The 24,669-nt window shown below is 37.1% G+C and overlaps 1 protein-coding gene across 2 annotated transcripts in view; it reads right to left on the bottom strand.

Moving 5' to 3' along the window:
• The window catches only part of MMP24 (matrix metallopeptidase 24), a 53,055-nt gene that overhangs the window by 4,975 nt on the left and 23,411 nt on the right, over positions 1-24,669 (bottom strand). For both annotated transcript variants that reach the window (XM_014059303.2, XM_014059304.2), the window contains exons 3-6: positions 24,313-24,429; positions 16,250-16,554; positions 3,600-3,761; positions 960-1,174 (exon numbers count right to left, since the gene is read on the bottom strand). In XM_014059303.2, coding sequence (XP_013914778.2) covers positions 960-1,174; positions 3,600-3,761; positions 16,250-16,554; positions 24,313-24,429 — 799 coding nt within the window. The remainder of the gene's footprint in view (positions 1-959; positions 1,175-3,599; positions 3,762-16,249; positions 16,555-24,312; positions 24,430-24,669) is intronic.

Below are 24,669 nucleotides of genomic sequence, written 5' to 3'. Positions count from 1 at the left end.
TCAGGAAACAGAGATTTTTCTGACAGAAAAGAGGTCTGTTCTGCTTCAAATTCCCTCTAACAGTCTAACGCATTTCAGAAAATTAACATAAAAGCATAGCATCATTAGTTCTCATGTTTGCAGAGCAAAATATCAGCTATGAAAAAATTTGCTTTGCTCCAAACCGCATCCTCATGTCCTGGAGATTCCCATTTATGAAACAGAACTACTCTCAGTTGGAAGAACTCTTCACATGCACTGGAGTTCCCACAAGCAAAAAATTGCTACATCAGAACAAACACCCAAAACAGAACACAGCATACTCTTGGAAACAATGTGAAAACAATCCTTATTCTAGATTTAAAATGTTTAGGTTTAGGTTATCTAAATAGTTGAGAAGGAAAGTTGTGTCACCTGCTATATCAAAGTAACCCAATAATTCTTCAGACAAAGGCAGGCAAATTCACTGCAAGTTAGTCATCATTGAATGTGATTAGTGCAGAAGTGGGTTCCTACCGGTTCAAACCAGTTCGGCCAAGTAGATAGTAACTCAGCCTGCCACGCCCTAAACCAGTTCTATTGATGGCAGCACCATCTTGATTTTCGGTTCTGCGCATGCGCAGAACAATCTTCACTGCAAAAATGTAATTTTTTCTTTTCTAATTTTGTGCGCATCTGCAGACCTTTTTAGGTGCAAATTTTTTGGCGTGCCAAACTGGCAGTAATTTTGGCAGCAACCCACCTCTGGATTAGTGATAGCAAAACATCAAACGACTTGGTTGGCAGCAGAGGTTGTATTCTGCCGGTTCTCCCCAGTTTGGGCGAACTGGTAATGGCTCCACCCACCCACCCAGACGTCATCACGGGCGTCCTGCGAAGATTAGAGCATTTCATGCCTGGTTGACAGGCAATCAATTATATATTCCTTTGTAATAGATAGAGATGAATAAAAACCACACTTCTGGAACAGTCCTTCCTACCTTGAAAACAAACATTTCTCCTCGGAACAGAGCCACAGTATTGAAATTTCCATCACATATGTTGGGTTTGCTGCCTGGAGCAGAAGGCCTGTCCCCTAAAGGAGGCCTGGGAGGCCGTGAATGTCTGTCATGTTTTCTTTCTGAAGTTGAATGGATTCTGCGGACAGGAAGGGTTGGTAAAGGTCTGGTGGGTTCCAGTGGCTCAGCAGGTGGACCTAAGCAAAGAAGGAAGAAGGGAAATCAAAAACCGGCTGGGAGTATTTTCCCCCATCACATTAAACATTGTCAGACAGCTTGAGCATGTTTTTTTCTAAAGATTTAATCAAAATATTCCCTTTGTCTATAAACTGCAGTATAATTTTAAGCATCCTGCAACAAATTGTAGTTGTACTTTTGGATAATATACCGGTAATTACCAACAGTATTGGATTTTTCTACATAAAGTGCTTCAGCTATTAGTCTAATTATCAATGGATGCAACCCTTTTATGGTTGCTGTGGAACGTATTGCAGATCACATGTGGGTAAGGCTTGGGGAAAAAAATTAAAGCCGTTTATTATTTTCTTGCAAGTGTGGAGGAGATATTTATTGGGTTATGAGTCACTCCAGTGCTCAGGGGACATGTTTATATTGGATTGCTACAACCTGGCAGTGCATTTGCACACTAATGCAAGCTAGAAGTGCCATGGTACTGCAATCTGTCATTCAATTATAATTTTGGATGGAGGGAGGGTTCTGAGAAGTGGAGATATTGGCAGGGAGAGGCAGGAAAGGGTGCTTTGCTTATAGCCAACAAGGGCCAATTTGTGGTATATCCAGAGCATTATATTTATTTTGCATTTTTCTTTTTTAATTGATTTCCCAGGTGTTGTATTACTATAATACAGGCATGCCTCTAATTTATATTCTTCAATCAAATGCTTGTAGTTTTATATATTTAAAGTTAGAAAGCTTTTTTCCCTCTCTTAAAAGCTTAAGCAGAAGGGCAGTAAATGGAGGAAGAGACCAGGGGTGGGTTCCTGCCAGTTCTAACCTCTTCTATAGAAAAGGTTCCACAAATCTACAGTGCTGTTTAGAACCGGTTCCAGCTCCCTCCACCTGCCCATCCACACATCATCAAGATGAAGAGCAAGAGGAGGAATTCTGGGAGTTGAAGTCCACAAGTCTTTAAAGCTGTCAAGTTTGATTACCCCTGGGGGTTTTTTTCTAAAGGGTTAGGGGTGCAAGGGTCTTGTAACTTGACAGCTTTAAGACTTGTGTGCTTCAAATGCCAGAATTTCTGAGCCAACATTTTGGTTGCTAAGCAAGAGCGTTGTTAAGTGAGTTTCACTACATTTTTCAAGTTGGCCATGCCCACCCAGTCACATGGCTGGCAAGCCACTCCCACCTGGTCACATCGCTGGCAAGCCACTCTCACAAAGCAGGCCATACCTACAGAAGAGGTTCTAAAATTTTTTGAAACCCACCACTGGAAGAGACCTACCTCTCAAATACATTGGACTTAATACATCCATAAATCGGATGCCAGATGGGTGAAGCTCTCTGGAAGATAAGCAGTAGTAGCAGAAACTACCAGGCCATAACTCCAGAGCAGGATCAGGGTTTCTGAGAGTCAATGTTGGGACTTCCAGACTTTCACCCTGCAGATTTCAACAATTTGCTACACAGAGGGTGTAGGATACAAAGCATGGTGATAACATGGGGAAAGCTGTAGCTCTTAATCTTTTTAAAGCTTTTCCTTTTTGTTCCTCTTCTCTTTATTGCTTTGAAGGAGAAAATTGTTCTAATACTACAGAAGGGAATTCTTAGTGATTACATGAAAATAGGGAGGAGAAAAAGGATCAAGAAACAGAACTGCGGTCTTATGAAAGAAACCCTGTGGGGAATGGCATTGCAATTCCATCCCTTGGCATGAGGTTTGTTGACATATGCAGCCTGAACATTTTGGGGGATAATGTTGGCACAGGTATGAGAAAGGGACAGAGGGTGGCAAATTTGCCTTCTGTAATGTTACATGTGCTAGTCAATAAATGTTTGTGACATTTCAGTAACTGCGTTTTACTTTATGGTTTATACTCAATAGTTGTCCTTGCTATAGTGGTGAAATAACATGCTACCAACAACTCCTTATTTTGGCTTGACAAAATGTCACTTCCTTACAATTGATGCATTCATTAAGGCAACCTTCAATTGCAGTCAGCTCCATGTTGCATATTTCTTATTGAAGGAATCTCTGTTTATCTCCTATCAAAATAGAATACTTTTAAAGACACCGTTTTAAATTCAACAATGAATGAGAAGCCTGAAGCGCCTGAGCAGTTTTCTGAAGACATGCCTTTATTTCAGTGGTGGGAAATCCAAGGGGTTCATGATACCATTAGCTGTGCAGAGAAGGAAAGCAGGACAATTACATTTTCTTCTGTAGGGGCTAAGATCAATTTGAGAGGTAAAATTGATGTCTTAGGTGTTAACTCATCAAATATTGGTAATAAAAAATGAAGTTATTTTAACTGAAAATTTTTCCAAAGTAAACTTCATGAAACAAATTTCAGTAATTCCCCCACTCTTCAGAATCACAATTTTGGTTCTATAAATTATAGAAAAACCATCTGAAATTATGGCATAAGGAATTTATCTTACCATAGATCTTCTGAATTCCTTGAAGGTCATCTTGGGGTAACTTAAAATTGTGTGTCTCCATGTACTGATAAAAAGGAGCCATAATGGCACTAGGATCATTGGAATGCTCAAGGCCTAATGCATGACCCAATTCATGTACTGCAACCAGAAAAAGATCGTTTCCTAGAGAGGCAAAGCGTGTAACTATTAGCTTCTGCATTAATAGGACAAGAGTTCCAATCACAACCTTCACAAATTCTTATTATCACATCATTATAGCAGTATAGCAGTTATGGCTTTACAAAGAAATTCAGGCTGCATCTGAATATAATTACAGTATCTATTGTGTCTTTTGTATGCTGTTTCTGTTTGTATAATAGAATTAGCAATTTTTGTGCATTTAATTGAGTCAATATCATCTCAATAGTCCTGGCAACAATATCAAAACCAGTATCAGCTACGCAAATTAGTTCAGGTTCATAGACAATTTTCTAATATGGTGCCCTGTACATGTTTTGGGATTTATACCATTCTTAGCAAGCATACCACAAAGCAATGATGCTCATTAAAGATAATTTGATTCTTGCTAACAAGATTTTGCAAAAGGCTGCTGATAGTATGTGACTAAGCTATCAAAGACATTAGTTGTATTACACTGTAAAATGTACAATTAATTCGAGGGGAAAGAATTTCAGAGGTCAAAGTGTCTTCTGTTTATCATATATCAAGGCACAGATTATATAAACAGGCAGTTTTAGGCAACTTAAAGTCCAAAAAGACAAAGCATGAAACCTAAGTTGATAATATTATGCCCCAAATCCAGGTAAAATTTAGAAAAAAATATATTCTTAGTAGCACTTAGAATAAAGAGGACATTCTACAATACTATGAGATAGCCTAACATCAATTTTTTCTTTTAGTTTTAGGCATTCATTCTTATTTTGTATCTTAAGCCACTAAAATCTATAGAGCTAGAGGTCTTCAAGATGTTTATGTATGTACATTATATCAAGTTTAAAACACATACTCCGTAAGTGATTTAGTGCTTTCAGATTTCTACATGATGACTCAAAATGGAACACGTATCTAACTTATTTTTCCATGTTCCATAAGAGTGGGAAAATGTAAATTAAAATAATGTAAGAGCCGAGGTGGCGCAGTGGTTAGGGTGCAGTACTGCAGGCCACTTCAACTGACTGTTATCTGCAGTTCAGCGGTTCTAATCTCACCGGCTCAAGGTTGACTCAGCCTTCCATCCTTCTGAGGTGGGTGAAATGAGGACCCAGACTGTGGGGGCGATATGCTGACTCTGTAAACCGCTTAGAGAGGGCTGAAAGCCCTATGAAGCGGTATATAAATCTAACTGCTATTGCTATTGCTAAATAAGAATCACTAAATAAGAAGCAATGACAACTCAGCAAAGAAAATCACCCAACAACTAGCAAAAACATATTTTAAGAGAGTATATTATTCAAATATTAGCACACTTTTCTTAAAAACATATTGTATTTTAGGCTTTTCAGTTAACAGTTTTAATTATGATTAAGTTTCCCGGCTTTCTAAAACATAATGGCGCATGTATAAGTTAAGCTGTCTACAATAGAAAAATAGCATCAAATATTAATTTTTATATAATATTCTGATTATGCTCCAGAACATTTCATGCGTAAGACAACTAACAGATGGGATGCAGATGGGGGGGGGGGGGAGAACAAAAAATAATGTGCATTAATATATTGCTACAAAATGTTATAGAAGTTATAGTAATAGTTTAGAAGACTGTAGATTTTTCAGAACAGCATCAAAATATATATGGAAGTGCATTCTATTAATGTTATGTTAAACAACGCTAATAATAAAAATACTGTTGCAACTGAACTCTAGCAGATTAACTTGTATCTTTACAGTTTGCAGGACTTCCCTAAATGGAAGAACTTATCTAGATCTTTTAGAAAATAATTTTCATTAACAAATTTTAAGAATAAAAATAATATGCATTTCTAAAAGTGTAAGTGAACCCTAAACACACAAAAACACTAACAACCTCTATATGCTCTATTACATTATTGGTTCTTGATTTTATTATGTATTCCAAAATGAAAACAGTGGAACACTGTTTGCACTTCTTTGTTTCTTGTCATCTTAAAAAATGAGTAACATGTTTCAATTAATTTATCAACATAATTGTTCTTCGGATGTTTTTTGCATACACGTATTTCTGTATAAATAGTATATGTGCCATTATTTGTCAGCAAACTTCTATAAGTTCTCTATCTCTGTTCCATTGCTGTATTATTAAGATTCCATCTCGAAATGTAAGAAATTGTCTGGAGATCCTAAATGACAAGGGCGCAAATATTTATTTATTTATTTTTAATTATTAGATTTGTGTGCCTCCTGCCCATTCTTCTCAGTTGCTGCTCCTTCTCAACTTTATCTAGCTAACCGCAGGAACAGCTGTGGTTATTAGGCTTTAAAGTGACAGGCAGACGAAACACAAGAGCAAACACCATTTGACAAAAAAAAAGTGGGTGGGGCAGTCTGCATATTTTTTGCTAATTCAAAGCCTGTGTCTGGGAACAGTTTAGCATATGGTTAATCAATAGGTGAGAACAAACTGTTAAAATTTAAAAATGAAGGGGAAAAAAACAGGCTATGCAATTAATCCCTGGTATGACTAGGACTAACACCAAAACTATAATTATATAAAATATAATTATATAAATTATATTAACAATTCTAATTTGCCTATAATATTTTTTGGTTAACTAGCTATATTAACTTTTGCTATCATAATAATAATAATATAGCCACAATTTCTTCATATACTGTATTTCAGGTGTGTATGTTGAAAACAAGAGTTAGATTATCCTAGTCTAAGTGCAGCATGTTGAAATACCACAAATAGGAGAATGGTAGACAGACATGTTGAAATAAATGATAGACAACTGCTTATATTATAGAATAATTAAAAAAAAGCTGTATAATGCATGCATGTGTTTAATATGCACATTGCACATGCAACCAACTTATACAATAGAAAATAAAAGTATTAAGCATGGACAACAAAGCTAAAATGTAAATGCTCAAATGGACAGTTCAAAAGAAGCATTGCTAATATACCGTACCTGTTTTTATTTCAAAGCAAACTATCAAATCAACACTTGCTCAGATTTAGGAATGCAGAACCACTGAAGTATATATATATCTAAGCATAAACTCCTAGTTCAACATAGTTCAGGAAAAGGGGCATCTTGCCGCTCCTGGCAGTCATTTTCAATGTTGGCAGTCCTTGACAGCCATCTAATTTCCAGAATTTTTAATAGGCTTCTTCACATCATTAACTTGATATGTGGGAAATGTAATGGACCAAACGGATCCATTTTTCTGGGTGCCTAAACCTAACAAGATGGTCCTTTGTCTCTATAGCAGTGCTTCCAAATGTACGGTAATTTTCCAAATGCTATCCATCCGAAAATTCTGCCTAGCTCCTGCTCAATGAAATAATGTTTTGGATGGATCTACAAAGATTCCACAAACAATAAAAGTTTCATCTGGATATTCATTTGGATAGACACATGTAAAAGCATCTGATTTTGTAACAGTCAAGTTTTTCTGCAATCTCAATTGTCCAATGAACTAATGAATTGTATAATATGCAGCATGGTTGCAGGGCATTTTGAAATGCAATATTACATAACAATCAAGAAATCTAAAGCATCTTGACTGATCTATTCTCTTCCCTTGCAAAAAGAAGTCTATACCAAGTAAGAGTCTGTATATTAAAGATCAAAGCAGAGATCAAAGCGCCTGTATATCAATGATGAAAGCACACAACAGAATTTTCAAAGAAAAGGGCACACACCCCTTTACATTATTAATTAAAAAGAAGAACTCTGAAAGGACTTGCTCTGCAAAGTTATTTAGGGCAGAAAGTTGTTTGTGTACTTGACATACAGATTCAGGCAGCGTTTTCACATGTACTCCGCAGTTAATGACAGTAATTGAGATTGGAATATCCATTGTATTCAATGCAGTGATAAAATGTAATGTTACACGACCACATTGCTTAGCAACAGCAATTCCAGCACCTCCCTTTCCCAGTGTTACAGTAAGTGAGGATCATGGATCATTAAGCAAATGTCAGGCAACTTGCAAGCAGGATGGCAGGCAGGTAAGGCTTGATACCTGACACAAGTACAGAAGGGTGAAAGGATGGCTATTGCCAGTTGGGGGAGGGTGCAGAAGTGGCCCTCAAGGAGCAGCAAGAACGTGGTGGGGCCAGGGGTGAGGGCTCCCAGGTGGGGGAAGGTGCAAGCCACTAACTGGGGTGATTTATGATCTTTCCTGACAACTTCCCTATTGACAATCATGTGACTGCAGGATGCTGCAACTGGTGTGACAGCCAATTGCCAAGCACCAGATCACTATAAGGTGATGGGGGGGCAGGGCGGGATTCTGTGATGGTCTGAACATTGAGGATCAATGCCACAGTACGTCTCCTTTTTTAGCACTGTGATAAATCTTCAAATGGTCGCTGAATGAATGCATTTATATTTTGTTATCTTTCTCTTATATTTTGCAGTATCCAGGTGTTCCTGCATCCACTATCCAGACTTTTTGGTCTTTCATGGTGACAATTGTTAAGTGTGGGGTATTATGTGGCAGGTGCTTGTCTGTTTGGATTCTCAGGTCCCAGAGCACTTTAGCTTCTTCATTTTCTATTATGTTGTCTATTTTGTGGTCCCACCAGTTCTTGCTTGCAAGCAAATGGATTTCTTGCAGATCCTCCAATATATCATTGTTGCTACTTTATAATGCTGTTGTTTGCAGCCAGTGTGTGTTATCTTCTAGTAGTAGCTAACCAGGTGATCTACTATTTCTTCAGCTTCTTTGCAAAGGTGGCATTTGCTGTCAGTTACTGTCTTCTCAGTTCTGGCTTGTATGCATTTAAGTCTAGGTCTTGTGCAGCCATAATTAGCCCTTCTGTCTCCTTTTTCAACTTTCTGCTCTTAGCCAGTGGTGTCAAACTGGCGGCCCGCAGGCCAGATGCATTATGTGCAGGACACTCCTACCCCAGCTATGCAAAGGCAAAAACCCTCACATTTGAGTTTGACACCCGTGCTCTTAGCCATTGCTACGTCTTATTATCTGCTTTGCCTGCTATTTGCAGCATTTGCAACATTCCATGCTCTATTATTATTGTTGTTGTTGTTGTTGTTGTTATTATACAATTGTATCACAGCGGCCAGTTGTTTCGCCAGATTTGGCATTGGTTACTAGTCGGGCCCCATCCAGAGGCCTAGGACGTCGTAACGTATTTTCGTAATATGTGTGCAGATCCAAGCAGTGCGGCTTTTTGCATTTGACTGATGGTGATTTTGTCAATTTTTAACTGTTTTAAATGTAATTCCAGTGCTTTTGGAATAGCACCCAGTGTGCCAATTACCACTGGAATTATCACTGCTGGTTTGTGCCATAGTCGTTGAATTTCGATTTTTAAGTCCTGGTATCTTGCGATTTTTTCATGTTCCTTCTCGGCGACCCTGCTATCACCTGGTATTGCGATATCTATGATTGTGACCTTATTTTTCTCAACCAGTGTGATGTCTGGTGTATTATGCGCCAGTATTTTGTCGGTTTGTATACGGAAATCCCACAAGATCTTGACCATCTGATTTTCGATGACTTTTTCAGGCTGATGTTCCCACCAGTTTGTTGCTGTTTTAATGTTATAATTTTTGCACAAATTCCAATGGATCATTTGTGCTACTGAATTGTGCCGCAATTTATAATCAGTCTGCGCAATTTTTTTACAGCAGCTGAGTATGTGATCAACAGTTTCATCAGCTTCTTTGCAAAGTCTGCATTTGGCATCATCAGAGGATTTTTCGATTTTGGCCTTAATGACATTTGTGCGGATAGCTTGTTCTTACGCAGCTAGGATTAGTGACTCTGTTTCTTTCTTTAATGTACCTGTTGTTAACCATAACCAAGTTTGTTCACTGTCCACTTTATCTTTTATTTTTTCCAGAAATTGGCCATGCAGTGCTTTGTTCTGCCAACTCTCCATTCTTGATTTTATCACATCTTTTCTGTATTCTTGTTTCGTCTGTTGGGCCTTCAGAAGATTTTTGTTCTTTACTTCGATTAATAGATGTTCTTGACTTTCTTTTAAATAATCAGCCAGTGCATGTTTTTCTTCTTCAACTGTTTGCTTCACTTGTAATAATCCTCTGCCACCTGATTTTTGGGGCAGATATAGTCTATCAGTATCACCACGTGGATGTAAACTGTAGTGCATTGTCATTAGTTTCCTGGTTTTTCGGTCCAAAAGGCTTGTGTCCAGTTAACTATACCAGCTGTGTATCTTATAACTGGTATTGCCCAGGTATTTATGGCCTTGATTGTATTTCCACCATTCAATTTAGATTTCAAAATTTTCCTAACTCTGTTAGTGTACTCTCGCCTGACAATAGTTTTTACTTCTCCATGCTTGATGTTATCCAACTGCAGAATGCGTAAGTATTTGTAGGCTTCATTTTCTTTGCATTTAATTAATTGGCCATTGGGCATTTCAATTCCCTCACATGCAGTGATTTTGCCCCTTTTTATGGATACAGTGGCACATTTTTCCATGCCAAACTGCATTGAAATATCGGTGCTGAATACTCGGACTGTGTTTGTCAATGATTGGATTTCTATTTCTGACTTTCCATAGAGTTTCAAATCATCCATATATAGTAAATGCGAATTTTTTCAGCTTCTTTGGCTGTTTGGTAGCCTAATTTCATTTTTTTTAAGATTACTGATAGTGGGATCATTGCGATGATGAAGAGAAGAGGTGAAAGTGAATCACCCTGGAAAATTCCTCGCTTGATATTAACCATTCCGTAGATCTCATTCCCTACCGCCAACTCAGTTCTCCATTGTTTCATCGCCTTTTCAGTAAAGGATGTAATATTTTTGCTAATGCCAGTTGTTTCTAAGCATTTTATGATCCAACTATGCGGCAGTGAGTCAAATGCCTTTTTGTAATCAATCCAGACCATATTCAAGTTCGTTTTTCTGTTCTTACAATTTTCTAATATCATTTTATCAATTAGAAGCTGATCTTTTGTGCCCCTGCTCCTTCTTTTGTTGCCTTTTTGCTCTACTGGCAAGATGTTGTTTGTTTCCAAATAATCCATCATGTTATCTGCAATAATGCCTGTGAGTAATTTGAAGGTTGTTGGCAAGCATGTTATTGGTCTGTAGTTTTCAGGTGTTGTTCCTTTAGTTGCATCTTTCTGAATCAAGTATGTTTTTCCAGTTGTCGTCGTCATTATTATTATTATACAATTGTATCACAGCGGCCAGTTGTTTTGCTGGATTTGGCATTGGTTACTAGTCGGGCCCCACCCAGGGGCCTAGGACGTCGTAACGTATTATTATTATTATTATTATTATTATTATTATTATTATTATTATTATTATTATTATTATTATTATGTTAATCTTTGGTGAGATTCACAGTCTTTGGGGCTGGTTGATAGCTCAACAGCTCGAGTCCTAACCAACGACCTAGGAACTGTTAAGGTAACGTTGGAGGATATAAGTGTTCCAAGTAGGGTGGTTTTTTGTAGAATTAGAATGTTCAAGTCTGATGAATTTAAATTTTCCAAATAGCGAGGAGCCCTTTATGTATTGCTCCAAGGGCTCCAATTACAATCAGGATAACACACGATTTCTTTTTCCACAGTCGCTCAACTTCAATTTGCAGGTCCCGGTATTTTGTGATTTTTTTCCTTGCTGTTTATCTTCAATTCGTACAACTCCAGGTATTGCAATGTCAATGAACCATACTTTCTTCTTTTCAACTATTGTTATGTCAGGTGTGTTGTGGGCCAAGTGCCTATCAGTCTGAATTTTGAAGTCCCACAAGATCTTGACTTTCTCATTCTCTAAAACCTTCTGAACCTGATGTTCCCAGTGGTTTTTGCTGTACTCAAATCCAAACTTTTGGCACAATTTCAAGTTAATGATCTTAGCAATGCGGTCATGGTATTGTAGGTAGGTCAGTTTGTGAAATTTTGCTGCACCCACTGATTAAGTGGTCAACTGTCTCATCTTTCTCATTACAGAGGTGACATTTGCTGTTGGTGGTAACATGTTGAATTTTTGCCTTCATGCAGTTTGTGGCTAAGGCTTGTTCTTGAGCTGCCAAAATAAAGCCTTCTGTTTCTTTTTTCAGTGCTCCTGATCTTAACCAGTTCCAAGTTAGCTTTTGGTCAGTTTGGCTTCAATATTTTTCAAGTATTGGTTATGCATAGCTTTGTTTTTCCAATTTTCAGCTCGCTTCTCAATTACTTCTTTCTTATATTCAGCTTATGACTTAGTTGTCTTTAAAAGGCCTCCTTTATTTACTTCCTTAATCATTGGTTCTTCACTTTTCTGGATGTAATCATTCAAGCTGTATTTTTCTTCTTCCACAGTCTGTTTTACTTGTAGGAGTTCTCGACCACCCTCTGCTCTTGGTAGATATAATCGGTCAACATCACTTTTAGGGTGCAAAGCATGATTCATTGTCATAAGCTTCCTTGTTTTTCTGTCCAAATTGTCCAACTCCATCTGGGTCCAGTCAATTATTTCTGCAGAGTATCAAATCACAGGTATAGCCCAGGTATTTATGGCTTTTATGATGTTTCCTCCACTCAATTTGGACTTTAATAACTTGCGAATTCATCAAATGTACTTGGCTGAAGTTAATTCCTTGACTTTATTATGCATTAAGTCAGAGGCCTCTAAAATTCCCAATTACTTGTAGCCTTCTTCTGGTTTTACTGCCTTTATCATTTCTTCATTCCCAAATTCTATTCCATCATCTTCTATGACCTTGCCTGCTTTGGTTGCCATTGTTGCACATTTGTCAATTCCAAACTGCATACCAATGTCTTGGCTAAATTCTTTTGTGCTTTCAATTAATAAATTCAGTTCAGCTTTTGTTTTATCAAACAGCTTCAAATCATCCATGTACACCAAGTGCAAAATTTTCAGTCCCTTCTTTGCAAGTTCATATCCATAGTTCATCTTCTTCAAAATGATTGTCAGTGTTAGTACCGAGAATATAAAAAGTAGGGGTGAAAGGGGATCACCCTGGAAAATGCCTCATTTAATTTCAACTTCACCCAGTACTTCTTCATTAGCTATAAGCTTCGTTTTCCAGAGGTTCATTGAAGTTTCCATGAATTTTTGTATGTTGCTGCTGATGCCAAAGATTTTCAGACATTTCTTGATCCAGCTATGGGGAACTGAATCAAATGCTTTCTTATAGTCTATCCAAGCCATAAACAGGTTGGTTTGTCTTTTCTTTGAATTCTTTAGTATTAGTTTGTCAATTAGCAGCAATCCTCTGTTCCTCTTGAATTTTTGCAGCATCCTTTCTGTTCTACAGGAAGCAAGTTATTTCTTTCCAAGTATCCATAAATTTGGTTTGCAATGATACCAGTAAGGAGCTTGTATGTTGTTGGCAAACAGGTGATTGGTCTATAGTTTCCAGGATCCTTTCCTCTTTATCTTTTTGGATCAAAAATGTCCTTCCAGTTGTCATCCATTCATCATTTTTGGATGTTTTTAAGATCTGGTTCATTTGGGCTGCCAATCTTTTGTGCACACTTGTAAGTGCCTTTAACCAGAAGCCATGTAACTTGTCTGGTCCAGGTGCACTCCAGTTCTTTACTTTTATTGACGGTCTTTGCACCATTTCTTTTGTTATTTTCACATCTTCCATTTTATGCACTTTAATAGAATTCTCAATCTGTTTGATCCATTTTGCATTTCTGTTGTGCTTCTTGTTGTTTTCCCACAAATTATTATTATTATCTTTCTTCATCTTTAACAGAGCAAGGCAACCTCAATATACAAAATAAAAGTTAACATGCAAAAAGGAAAATATGTAAAATGAAACTAGAAGAACAAATATGGTTCTTAGAAATTAAGAAACTAAGAGACTTATTAAAATAATTTTTAAATCCCAGAAACAATCAAGAATCTATTTTGCTCTAGCACTCTCAGCACAGCTGAACACTTTAAGTCCAATTATTTTTCACCAGTGCTGTGTAACAGTCTCAGAGGGTAGCTGATTTCATACTGTGGTATTACAGAAATGAATCTTATACTAGGGATTTAAAGGATCTGTATTTCCAATATAATCAGCATAATTAGAGAACATTTTACACAGAAGCATTGTTAAAAAAATTAACTATATTTATAGCCCAGTATTTCTGGAAAGGCAGAACTACAGGGGACAGCTTCTCCAAATTAGATTTGGTGGGGGAAGTTGATATCATACTTTCAGATCCAACTGGACAATATTTCCCTTGCTCATCATACTAAGAATAATGGATATGTGGGATTAGCTTTCTTGGAACACCTACCACTAAGATTTTTTGGTCCTTAGTGACTTCTGAATCATGAAAATTTTTTAGAGGTTGCATATGCTTACTCCCTAAGTTATATACTTCTATATTATAATCTTCTTTTTTAAAATCTAGAAATTCATTATTCTGTTTCAATTGTATGTGTTGGATTTTAGCAATGCACTGCCTGTTCCAGAATTTCATGGTCCAAGAAACAGATGACCACGATGCACAAAATGGGAAACAATAGTCACACGAAGAAACACAATTACCAAACTAAAAGTACAGCAGCAGGCAGGGCAGGGAAGGGTTGGGGAAGACTCTAATACTACGTCTCAGAGAAAAACCCAACAGAATAACAAGCAAGTAACATATGTATTCTTGTATAGACAATCATGGCTCACATAGTAGACAGACAGATCATTACAAGTGCCTTGGTATCCACAGGAACTACAAGGAAGACAGCAACATCCAATTACCACCAAAGGATCCAACCGAAGAGCCAGCTCAATGGGAAGAATAAGATCCATGCCATCAACACGTATGCTCTGCCATTCATCAGATACCCTGTTGGTATAGTGGGCTGGCAAAAGAAGGACGTGGAAACTGCTGATGTGAAAACCTGGAAGCTCCTCACAATGTTACAGAGGTTTCCACCCCAAGTCCAACACCCAGAGGCTGTACACTAGGCAGAAGAAGGGCAGTCGAGGGTCTGGTGAGTGTCAAAGTCACTGTCATGAATGAAACCCAAAGCATCCATCAGTATAAAGCACCCCAAGATGAGCTGCTAAGAGAATGTCTGAGGCAGCAGCAGATGTCGGAGAAAGATCAAGCAGAGGAAGTGCCATGGCAAGACAAAATCCTACATGGAATGTACCATTGACACATAGCTGAAGTGGCAGACATCAGGCAATTTTACCAGTGGCTGGAAAGGGCTAAAAGATAGCACAGAGGTACTGATTATAGCAGTACAAGAACAGGCACTAAGCAGCAGATCCATAGAAAAGGGGTCTACCACACAAAATAGGACCCACAATCAAACTATACAAAGAGGCCTTGGAGACAATCCAGCAGATAGAGGCAGGTGAAAGACACAGGCAGGAATACCATACACCGAAGAGCACAAGCAGACAACCACGTATTACTATTAGTAGACAAAGACCAGAAGACAGCAGTAGTGACAGATGTAGCTGTGCCAAATGACAGCAACATCACGAAGAAGGAGCATGAGAAACTGGAGAAGTACCAGGGCTTGAAGGAGGAACTGGAAAGGATGTGGAAAGTAAAGGCCAAAGTGGTCCCAGTAATGGTGGGAGCACTCAGGACTGTGACTCCTAAGTTGAGAGAGTGGCTCAAACAGAGCTAAGGAATAACATCAGACTTCTCTGTTCAGAAGATTGCCGCTAAGATCCTGCGCAGAATCCTCACACTGCCAGGCCTCTGGTAGCGGACCCGAGATTAAGGAAGACACAGACTAACCATGTTGATGGGAAGGATGTTTTTGATAAATGAATTTGAAGCATGTAGTGTTCTTTTAAAAAAAAATAACAGTACCCACTCATTAGTCTATTGAATTAAAATTGCAGTTCTTGACTCCACTTACTAAATAAGTAATAAACATGCTTTCAGTAATGAATTTAGTATCACATATAGTTTTGCCTCTGAAATTTAAAAAAGAATTAAAACATTTTATGTGGGTAAGTGTTTAGTAATTACAAGTAATATATTTCAATGGATAATTATTCTAAATAAATAATTGCTCTGAATTATCACGAACAGATCAGAGATTGGTCATTTATTAGCATCACATCATACGTTGGACAGTTTATGTCAGTTGGATTTACATGTTCACTTTGCCCTTGTTTCTAGGGAATAAAATGTTTTTGTACATTTTAGCAATCTATAAATATAGCACTTTGCCTGGAAGACTGAATGCTATTTAATTATTTGTTATATTTCTTTCTGGCTGCAATCAAATAAGACTCTTTCTGGTTTTATCCAGTAGCATTTTTTTTACTTTTTTTCCTTGTGAAACAGATTAACAGAGTTGGAAGGGACCTTGCAGGTCATCTAGTCCAACCCCTGCCCAAACAGGAGACCCTACATCTGCCTCTACCTAGGACTGAACTCACAACCTCCTGATTGTGAGGTGAGAGCTCCACCTCTAGGCCACAGCCACAGAAAATCTGAAAAATCTGAGACTGTATCAAGAATATCTTCTAAATTTTTTTCTTCTACAATAGCATTCTACTGCTAATATACACAGGAACTTACCATCATGGTTAGAATTTCCCAGTGTCCATGGTTCATCTGAGTCAAAATGAGTATCACCTCCTATTCCTGGTCCAGGAAAATAAGCATGAGCTAGAAATCCACCCTCCCCATCAAAAGGAGAGCTGTCTCCATGGAAACCAGAAGCAAAAAATATCATGATATCTGCCTCTTTTCTGTCACTTTTTATTTCATGGTAAGGAACTTCTTCAAAGGTAAGTGGAGTCACTCTCTGCCAAACATCAAAAGCTTGTCGGATGGCTTTCCTTGTATCAAGTTCTCCAACCTTGGGGGTGTAGTTGTGCACACTGTATGAAGGAGAAGAAGAAGAGCTTATTTAAAACTTATAAAGGATTGCTTTCTTACATGAGCAACTTTCATTCAAGTTTTGGATTGGTATAATTGCAACATTAAATCTGTTAACCTTTAATACCATTTTAACTTTAAATTCAACACTGGCTGGGAAATTCTGAGAGTTAACCTCCATACATCTTAAAGTTGCCATGTTTGAAAAACACTGGACTAAACCAATATGGTTGAAATATGCCTAAGGATTCAAGTCTAAAATTTTTGGAAGATACAAGGCTGGTCAGCAAAATTATCACAATGCTCAACCTTCCACGTATTTACTGCAGAATCTGGGAATAATATTGGGTTCCTTGTATGGATAAGCATAACTGATTCAGACCCTTAATTGACCTATTCATAGGGGGGGGGAATAAACAGCACTTATAAAAGTAGTCACAGAAAATTAGAAATTTGTGAAATGTTTTTAATTCAAACCATTCCATAAATATGATATTGAAGATAAAATATTCTATTAGAAACATATACCGCAGAACTGTTTTTGTCAACTTTTTGCTAGTAGCTATTCAGCTCCGTCTTTCCATTCTTAATTATATCGAAAAGATACATCTGTGATGTTAAGAATAATATGGAGATGGAAGAAAGCTGTTAAATTATTTGTCAGCAGTATAAACATATTTATACTGGAGTATCTGTAACATCTTCTAGATAACCAGGTATATGCCATAGATGTTTTAGTAAATTCCAGTGCTTTAATTGTAACTTTAAATTATTCAGCTACTAAACTCTGTCCATCAAATATTTCTTGTAGATCTCATAGCACTCCATAGTTATTGGGGTTAAAGAGTATTAAAACTATGCATATTGGTTACATTCAAGAACACTCCGGGGAGGAATTGTCAACTCTGTATGGACTTACCATACAGAGGTCCTCAAAGGGATTTAACATCACTACACAGCAGACTAACATTAAAGTTTTCATATGGCTAACTAGAATTCTTAACAACAACAGTTACCTCCTCATTTGTGTTTTCAAATAATGAGTACGTGTTGAGAGGCATACGTCTTTGGACATACATACATACTGTACATACATGCGTGCACACCCATATTTTCGGACTAAACAATGTTATGTAGAAAATATAAAATGATAAAGAAATGCAGTAGTAAACAAAAAAATCTTAGTAACCTGATCCATCTCTTCACTGTTTCACCTAAACCTTTTTATAAAAAGTGTAACTGTCCTTCACATTAGAATTCCTAAGTAGCTATTCTATATTTTTCTGCATGGGTTGTTATCTATGGTGGAATCAACAACTGAAAGAAGGAGGCTCTGGTAGGGGAGTTAAGAGATATTCCAGCTTGTACCCCATAAATGGGAGGGAGCATATACAGTCAGACACTTAGGATGGCCTCAGGCTTTCCCAAGGGAAGGCAGATAGTCTGGTGAGATTGTTGTAAATAATAAACAAATCTCTTGACCTAAACCTCGGAGCTATTCTGGTTGTTTGTATCTGGCATTTATCTTATAATGGGGAAGGAGATGCTCATCCTAATGAATATACTATGAGTTTTATCACTGGAATGTACATTCCCAGAAGGGTCAGAGTAAAAACAATTTATTGAATAAGAAAATGACAAATACGTTCCAGTATTCTTCCCCAAAAACCTAAACAGACATTTACAACCAGGATAGCGTCAACATGATACTCGAAGGAAAACCCTCCAGCTGCCTGTTGATTCACTGAAAATAACTGAATTAAGGCATAAAGCTAAATATTAGATTTATGAGAAGAGAAAATAGTTGTATCTAAATATAAAAAGCATTGCAAGGAAATTGAGGATAACAATGTAATGGAAAGGTCAAGAGATTTAGCTTATGCACCAGAGAAAAATTCCTTGTGTGTCCGATCACACTTGGTCAATAAAGAATTATATTTCCTATTTCCTAAGAAAATCACAGAAACCGAAGAAAACCTTTATGCAACGATAGGCACAATATAAAACAAATAGGGCTAAAAGAAACAAAACATCATGTAATATAAAGAATAATTGTTTTAAAAATCCCTAAATCAAAAATAAGTGTGACCATTGAACTAGAAAGTGATACTCAGGAAAATGAAGTAACATGGACCCTTGAAAACATCACAAGCAACAAAGCGGCAGGAGTTGATGAAATAGTAGCAAAGCTATTTAAAAATCTTACAAGTTGATGCAGTTAAAATATTTCATGGTTGATAAGCTAATACAGAAAATACAGCAGTAGCCAAGGAACTAGAAATAATCCAAGAGCCGCGGAGGTGCAGTGGTTAGAGTGCAGTATTGCAGGCTACTTCTGCTGATCACTGGCTACCAGCAGTTTGGCAGATCGAATCTCACCAGGCTCAAGGTTGACTTGGCCTTCCTACCTTTCGAGGTGGGTAAAATGAGGACCCAGATTTTTGAGGGCAAGATGCTGATTCTGTAAACTGCTTAGAGAGGGTTGTGAGGCAGTATTTTTGCTATTTTTATTCCAATTTCTTTTAAGTGCAAAGGAAGCTCAAGCTACTTAACTACCATAGTATGGCTTTTTCCCTTGCCTGTAAGGCAATGATATTGATTTTGCTATTGATATTTCAACTAGAGCTGCCAGATGTATAAGCCTAATTTAAAAGAGGCAGGAGCATCCACATTGCTAACATCTGATGAAAAATGGAAAAGAAAATTCTTAAAATATGCTAATTTTTGCTTTATTGAGTATATGGAGGGGGATCATAATGGATAGTCCTAAAACATATGGATGTACCAAGCCATCCCATTGATCTACTGAATGATTTGCATGATAATCAGGAAGCAACAATTAGAATGGAATATGAGGCAACTAAATTATTCACAATTGGGGAAGGATTGCTACAGTTTTATAGTGTCACCTTGTTTAATTAAGTTATATGCACAATACATGCTGGACTAGAACTAATGGAATTTAGCATTAATATTGCAAGGAGAAATAACAGCCTTAAATATACTGATGCTAATAGACATGAGGAAGGCTTAAGGAATCTCTTGTTGAAGGTTAAAGTGAAAGAAGAGAATGCAAAACTGATGCTTAATATACATACACATTATATAAATATTATGTCACTAATCAATGTGAATTCAATGCAAATAGAAAAAGGGGGAGAAAGAAGAAAAGGATAAGCAGTAGTTAAAACAGTAACAGATTTCATCTTCCTATGCTCAAAATTTCACAGGGATGATGAAAGAAACAAGACATCTGCTACTTGGAAGAAGCTACAATAAGCCTAGACAAATGAAAATAGAACCCAATGACAAACAAAGCATGTATTATCAGATCTATGTTTTTCTTAGTTATTACAAATGACTGTGAAAGCTGAATTGTCAGACAGGTTGAAAAATCAAAAGGATACCTTTGAATTGTAATGCTATAGAATATCTTGGACTGAAGAACAGCAAATGGTTCAGTTATAGCAGATATAACTGCAGATCCTTCACTAGAAGAACTAACCATGAAGCTAAACCTTAAATATTTTGGAAATATAAAAGCTGGAGAAACACCTGATACTTTAAAGCAATCAGAAAGGAGACTGACAAAAGACAAAGTGCCTAGCTACTGATAACACTAATATTGATAAAAGGCCAAAAAAATGAAGTAATAATAAATAAACATGGTGATACTATGTCCATTGAATTATGAACTGAACAACAGTACTCTATACTGTTTTCCCAAATACTTTTAAAACTGTCTAAATTGGCAACTTTAACTAGGCAAAAGGAAACATTTCATCTTGTCTTTTCTGAATATCCAACCAGTTCAACTGCACAGTCCTAAATTTGAACATTTACAGGTTTGACAGCAAATCACTGATCTCTCCACCCTTCCTTTTGAGTGGATGCTGCTTGACTAAATCTGAATCTTTATTGCAGACAAGTGGGATGCCACCCTCACAATAACTGATTGTGCACTGCAGTACAAAGATGTTTGGGACTTCTATATTTTCGAGGCTTTAACCCAATACTTTTCTTCTTCTGAATGAATGAACAGACTTCAAGTGGTGCTGAGGGCCCTTGAAGGCAAGGGATTATAGTATGTTTACATAATGGCTCTTTCTTGCTTGCGAGTGACTGGTTCCCATGTTGCAACTACTGCTGTTGGGGGTAGGGAGGCTTCTTAGCTATATATATATATATATATATATATATATATATATATATATATATATATATATATATATATATATATATATATATATATATATATATATATATATATATTTTCTGAGGTTTTCGCGGGTGTTAGTATGTAGGTCTCTAGTTATTCGGGTTTTCTCCCGCGTAAAATTGGAGATGTCTTGGCGACGTTTCGACGAAGTCTCATTCGTCATCTTCAGGCTTCTTCAGGCTTGGTGCTTCCAAGAGCCACAGGACATAAAATTGATTTTAATAAGACTAGAACTATCGCCAAGGCTGAACAGTTCAACAACCGAATAATCAGAGAAGCCATTGAAATAGAAAAACGCCCACACAGCATGAACAGGCGGGACAATACCTCCCGCCTGCCAGCCATTTGGAAGCCTGCCCTTATTGATAAACGAGTCCCGAACATGATGAATGACACCAGGCCCACACTCACAAGAGCCACACAGAATATCACCACCAAACATCCACAAAGAAAACAGACAAAAACACACACTGATGAGGAGGCACGACCAAGGACCAGAAGCCAGACTGCAAATGCACAATTAGCCTCTTTAAACCCCTCCTATCCTTACATGAAACACAAACCCCCAACCAATCAGAACACACCTCCACCCAATCAGGACACACCTCCACCCAATCAGGACACAGCCAAGCTCCCACCCAATCAGTTCAAACCCCCACTGGCAGGGGGGAAAGGAAGAAACAGCCGAGATCTCACATTGCTCCTGGAAGCACCAAGCCTGAAGAAGCCTGAAGATGACGAATGAGACTTCGTTGAAATGTCGCCAAGACATCTCCAATTTTACGCGGGAGAAAACCCGAATAACTAGAGACATATATATATATATATATACACACACACATACATACATACATACATACATACATACATACATACATACACACACACTTAATAGCATATGCCTTTATCTTGGTCTCACATAAATTGTCATAAAGTGTGAAGTTTAAAATTGTCCTCATTGGATAGCTACTTCAGCCCTTTGATAATCTGTAGTATTTTCATGAAATGTTTTCCAGCTTCAACAGAAAACTTCATACACTAATTTCATACACTCAGAAGATCGCTCACTCCTAGCACTAATGGGATTGGTTAATCTCAGTTAAATCTAAGGTAATACTGGGGGGGAAATTCTGTCTTTGTTATATATTTTGGGACTAAAAATATATAGCCATTTATTAACATTCATCATTAAGATCAGTGTTCCTCAACCTCAGCAATTTCAAGCAGCCATCCTTGAGACAGCCATGCTTGCTCAGGAATTCTGGGAGTTGAAGTCCACAGGTTGTAAAGAACATAGTTGCCCACCCCTGGTTTAGATAGACTAGTGAAGGAGAACCTATGACATGCATGCTAGAAGTGGCATGCAGAACCATCTCTCTGGGCATGCCAGCCATTGCCTATTGCTCTTTTGGGTTCCAGTGTGCACATGCGTGCTGGCTAGCTGGTCTTCGCACACACGGGAGCGCTGGAAACCAGAAGAGCAGCTCCTCACACACACATTCGCGCCACAAACCAGAAGACCAGGTGACTCTTCCGGTTTTCGGCACTCCCATGTGTGCGCACTGGGGAGCTGCTCTTCTGGTTTCCAGCACTCCCTGCCCGCATGCGCTCCCGTTTTGGCACTCGGTGCCAAAAAGGTTCACCAACACTGAGATAGACTGATGTGTAGCATTTTTCCTGAAGGAGACCTGGTACTGTAATCAGTTTAACTTGCAAATCTAGAATAAATTAAGAGAAAACAGCGACCTTTGAGTTATATTTAGAAAGAATAACATGTCAGACACTAAATCAAAGATAGCAAAAATAACAGATTAAAGAGCTTTAAAAAGAAAAGGAGGAGTCACATTGTGACATTGTCTTTTGAAGAAAATCAGTTGATCAAACCTGATCTTCAAGCTTTTACTAATTATGACAACAATGCATATCATGATGATATGTTACAAAATCAATCTTTTTTCAACAGTAGATGACTGAATAATAACTAAATATTCATATAGCTTACTCACTTTTATTTCCAACATCAAACAACTTTTTAAAAAATCTTATATTAAGTAAGCTATAAAGATATCTACCATTGTGTCCTAAACATGTACTTTCTATCTTTTATACAACTTGCAAAATTTCACAAAACCCATGTTAAAAACCAATTTGTGAGGGAAATTTTCTTTACAAAAGTAAATTTAAAATATTTTCAAGACTACTATTCTCAAATCAACTTACAGTAGGAGTCACACAACTTCAATTAAAAATGTATAATCAGGTCATTTAAATACAGTAAGCTTGTTAACTAAATGAATAATAATATAAAATCTTTGACCAAAAAAAGCAAAAGGATCAATGAATTCTGTAAAAGCTTTCATTTAAAAAGTAGATAAAATAAAACCATTTTGAAGCTTACTCTAAAACAAGGACCAACAAAATTAGTTGAAAGTTGCTCAGAAGACAACCCTTAATATTCTCATTCTCCCTCCCTCCCTCCCTCCCCCCCTCTCTCTCATACACACACACACATACACATCATAAGATATAACACAGGCACATATATCAGAACAGTCTTTCAAATACTTACATCTATACTATGTAGAATTTTAAAGGTCAACAGTTTCTCCTAATCAGTTAAATACATTAGAGTGGGTGATCCATAAGATTTTTCTCTAATTGTATTTCTGTCTTTTATTCTTTACATCTTCATTTCTAATCCTTAAAACTTTATTATTTTTAAAATTTGAAACATCTAACCTGACTTTTAGCAATTCAGGAATCTTTGACCTTAATTCTTTTAAGTCAGTTCTATCTAGTAGTTATAGAATCCATCTAGAAAGAAGGAAAGTGAAGGAAAAGGAAAGGGAGAAAGACACAATCATTCAGTAGCAATTGGGACATTAGCTAGGTAGTTGCCTGTCTCAAACTATAATTGTATGAGAAAAGGCAGCAACAATTTGCATTGAATTCACATGGTCTAAATGAACATACAATGTATAAATTCACCCATCATAGTATTTAACTGATATTTTTGCTCTCCCTTGTATAGCAAGCAAACAACTTGACTAATTACTTCAAAAGCCATGAAACAGACATAGCAAAATAGGCAAATGAAATGAGATTCACATGAATATACATTTATTTTATATTCTTCCTTTTTTCTTACATGTTTAACATTTAATTAAGGTATTTATATATTGATTTTAATTACACTCCTAAAAAGACTCCAAGTAACACTAATCTCTATGTAGAAGAATATCTGAAACGTTCTTTTAATGAAAGCTAAATCTAGAAAAACTAAAGCTTTTAAAAATGCACTTTTTGAAAAGGCTATGTCCCCAAACTGAAGTTTTACATCCATAAACAAACTCATAGGAAATCACATGCTATAAAAAAATTATACCCCAAAATGTCTAAGTTTCCAGATGTATTGGAACTATATACTTCCTAGAGAGAATTCCTTGTCAAGTTGCCCCTTGAGCAAAGAATATGAACTAATGACAAGACTAGTGGCCCTATTTATATTTAAAGTATACATTTTTAATATATTGGATTATACCTGTAGGTAATATGCTTCTGCCTCCATTTTTGTCCAGTAAGTGCATATCGCTTAATCCTTCGTCTATGGCTTAGATGGGGATGATCAGGAACACCACAGCGAGGTTTCTTCATCCATCTAGAAAGTAAAAAGATTCCTTATGAGTCAGGAAAATATGGTACAAAAATAAGGCTTTGAGCCATTTCAGCCTGGTTGGTCGGTATAGTTGAAAATAGATCGCCAGTCAATTTGGATATGCATGCCTGCCTACCTGTTGGTCAAAGTAAGGGCTGAGACTAAAGTTCTAGCCAGTCTAGAGAATGTGTACCAAAATAGATTAAAATGGCAATTTTGAAGTAGGTTAGAGAAGTAAGTTTG

This window comes from Thamnophis sirtalis, unplaced genomic scaffold (assembly GCF_051295495.1).
Source record: "Thamnophis sirtalis isolate CommonGarterSnake01/CBP01778 unplaced genomic scaffold, rThaSir2_p1.2 scaffold_7, whole genome shotgun sequence".
NCBI classification, from domain to species: Eukaryota; Metazoa; Chordata; class Lepidosauria; order Squamata; family Natricidae; genus Thamnophis; species Thamnophis sirtalis.
This window is presented reverse-complemented; position numbering and strand designations above follow the sequence as displayed.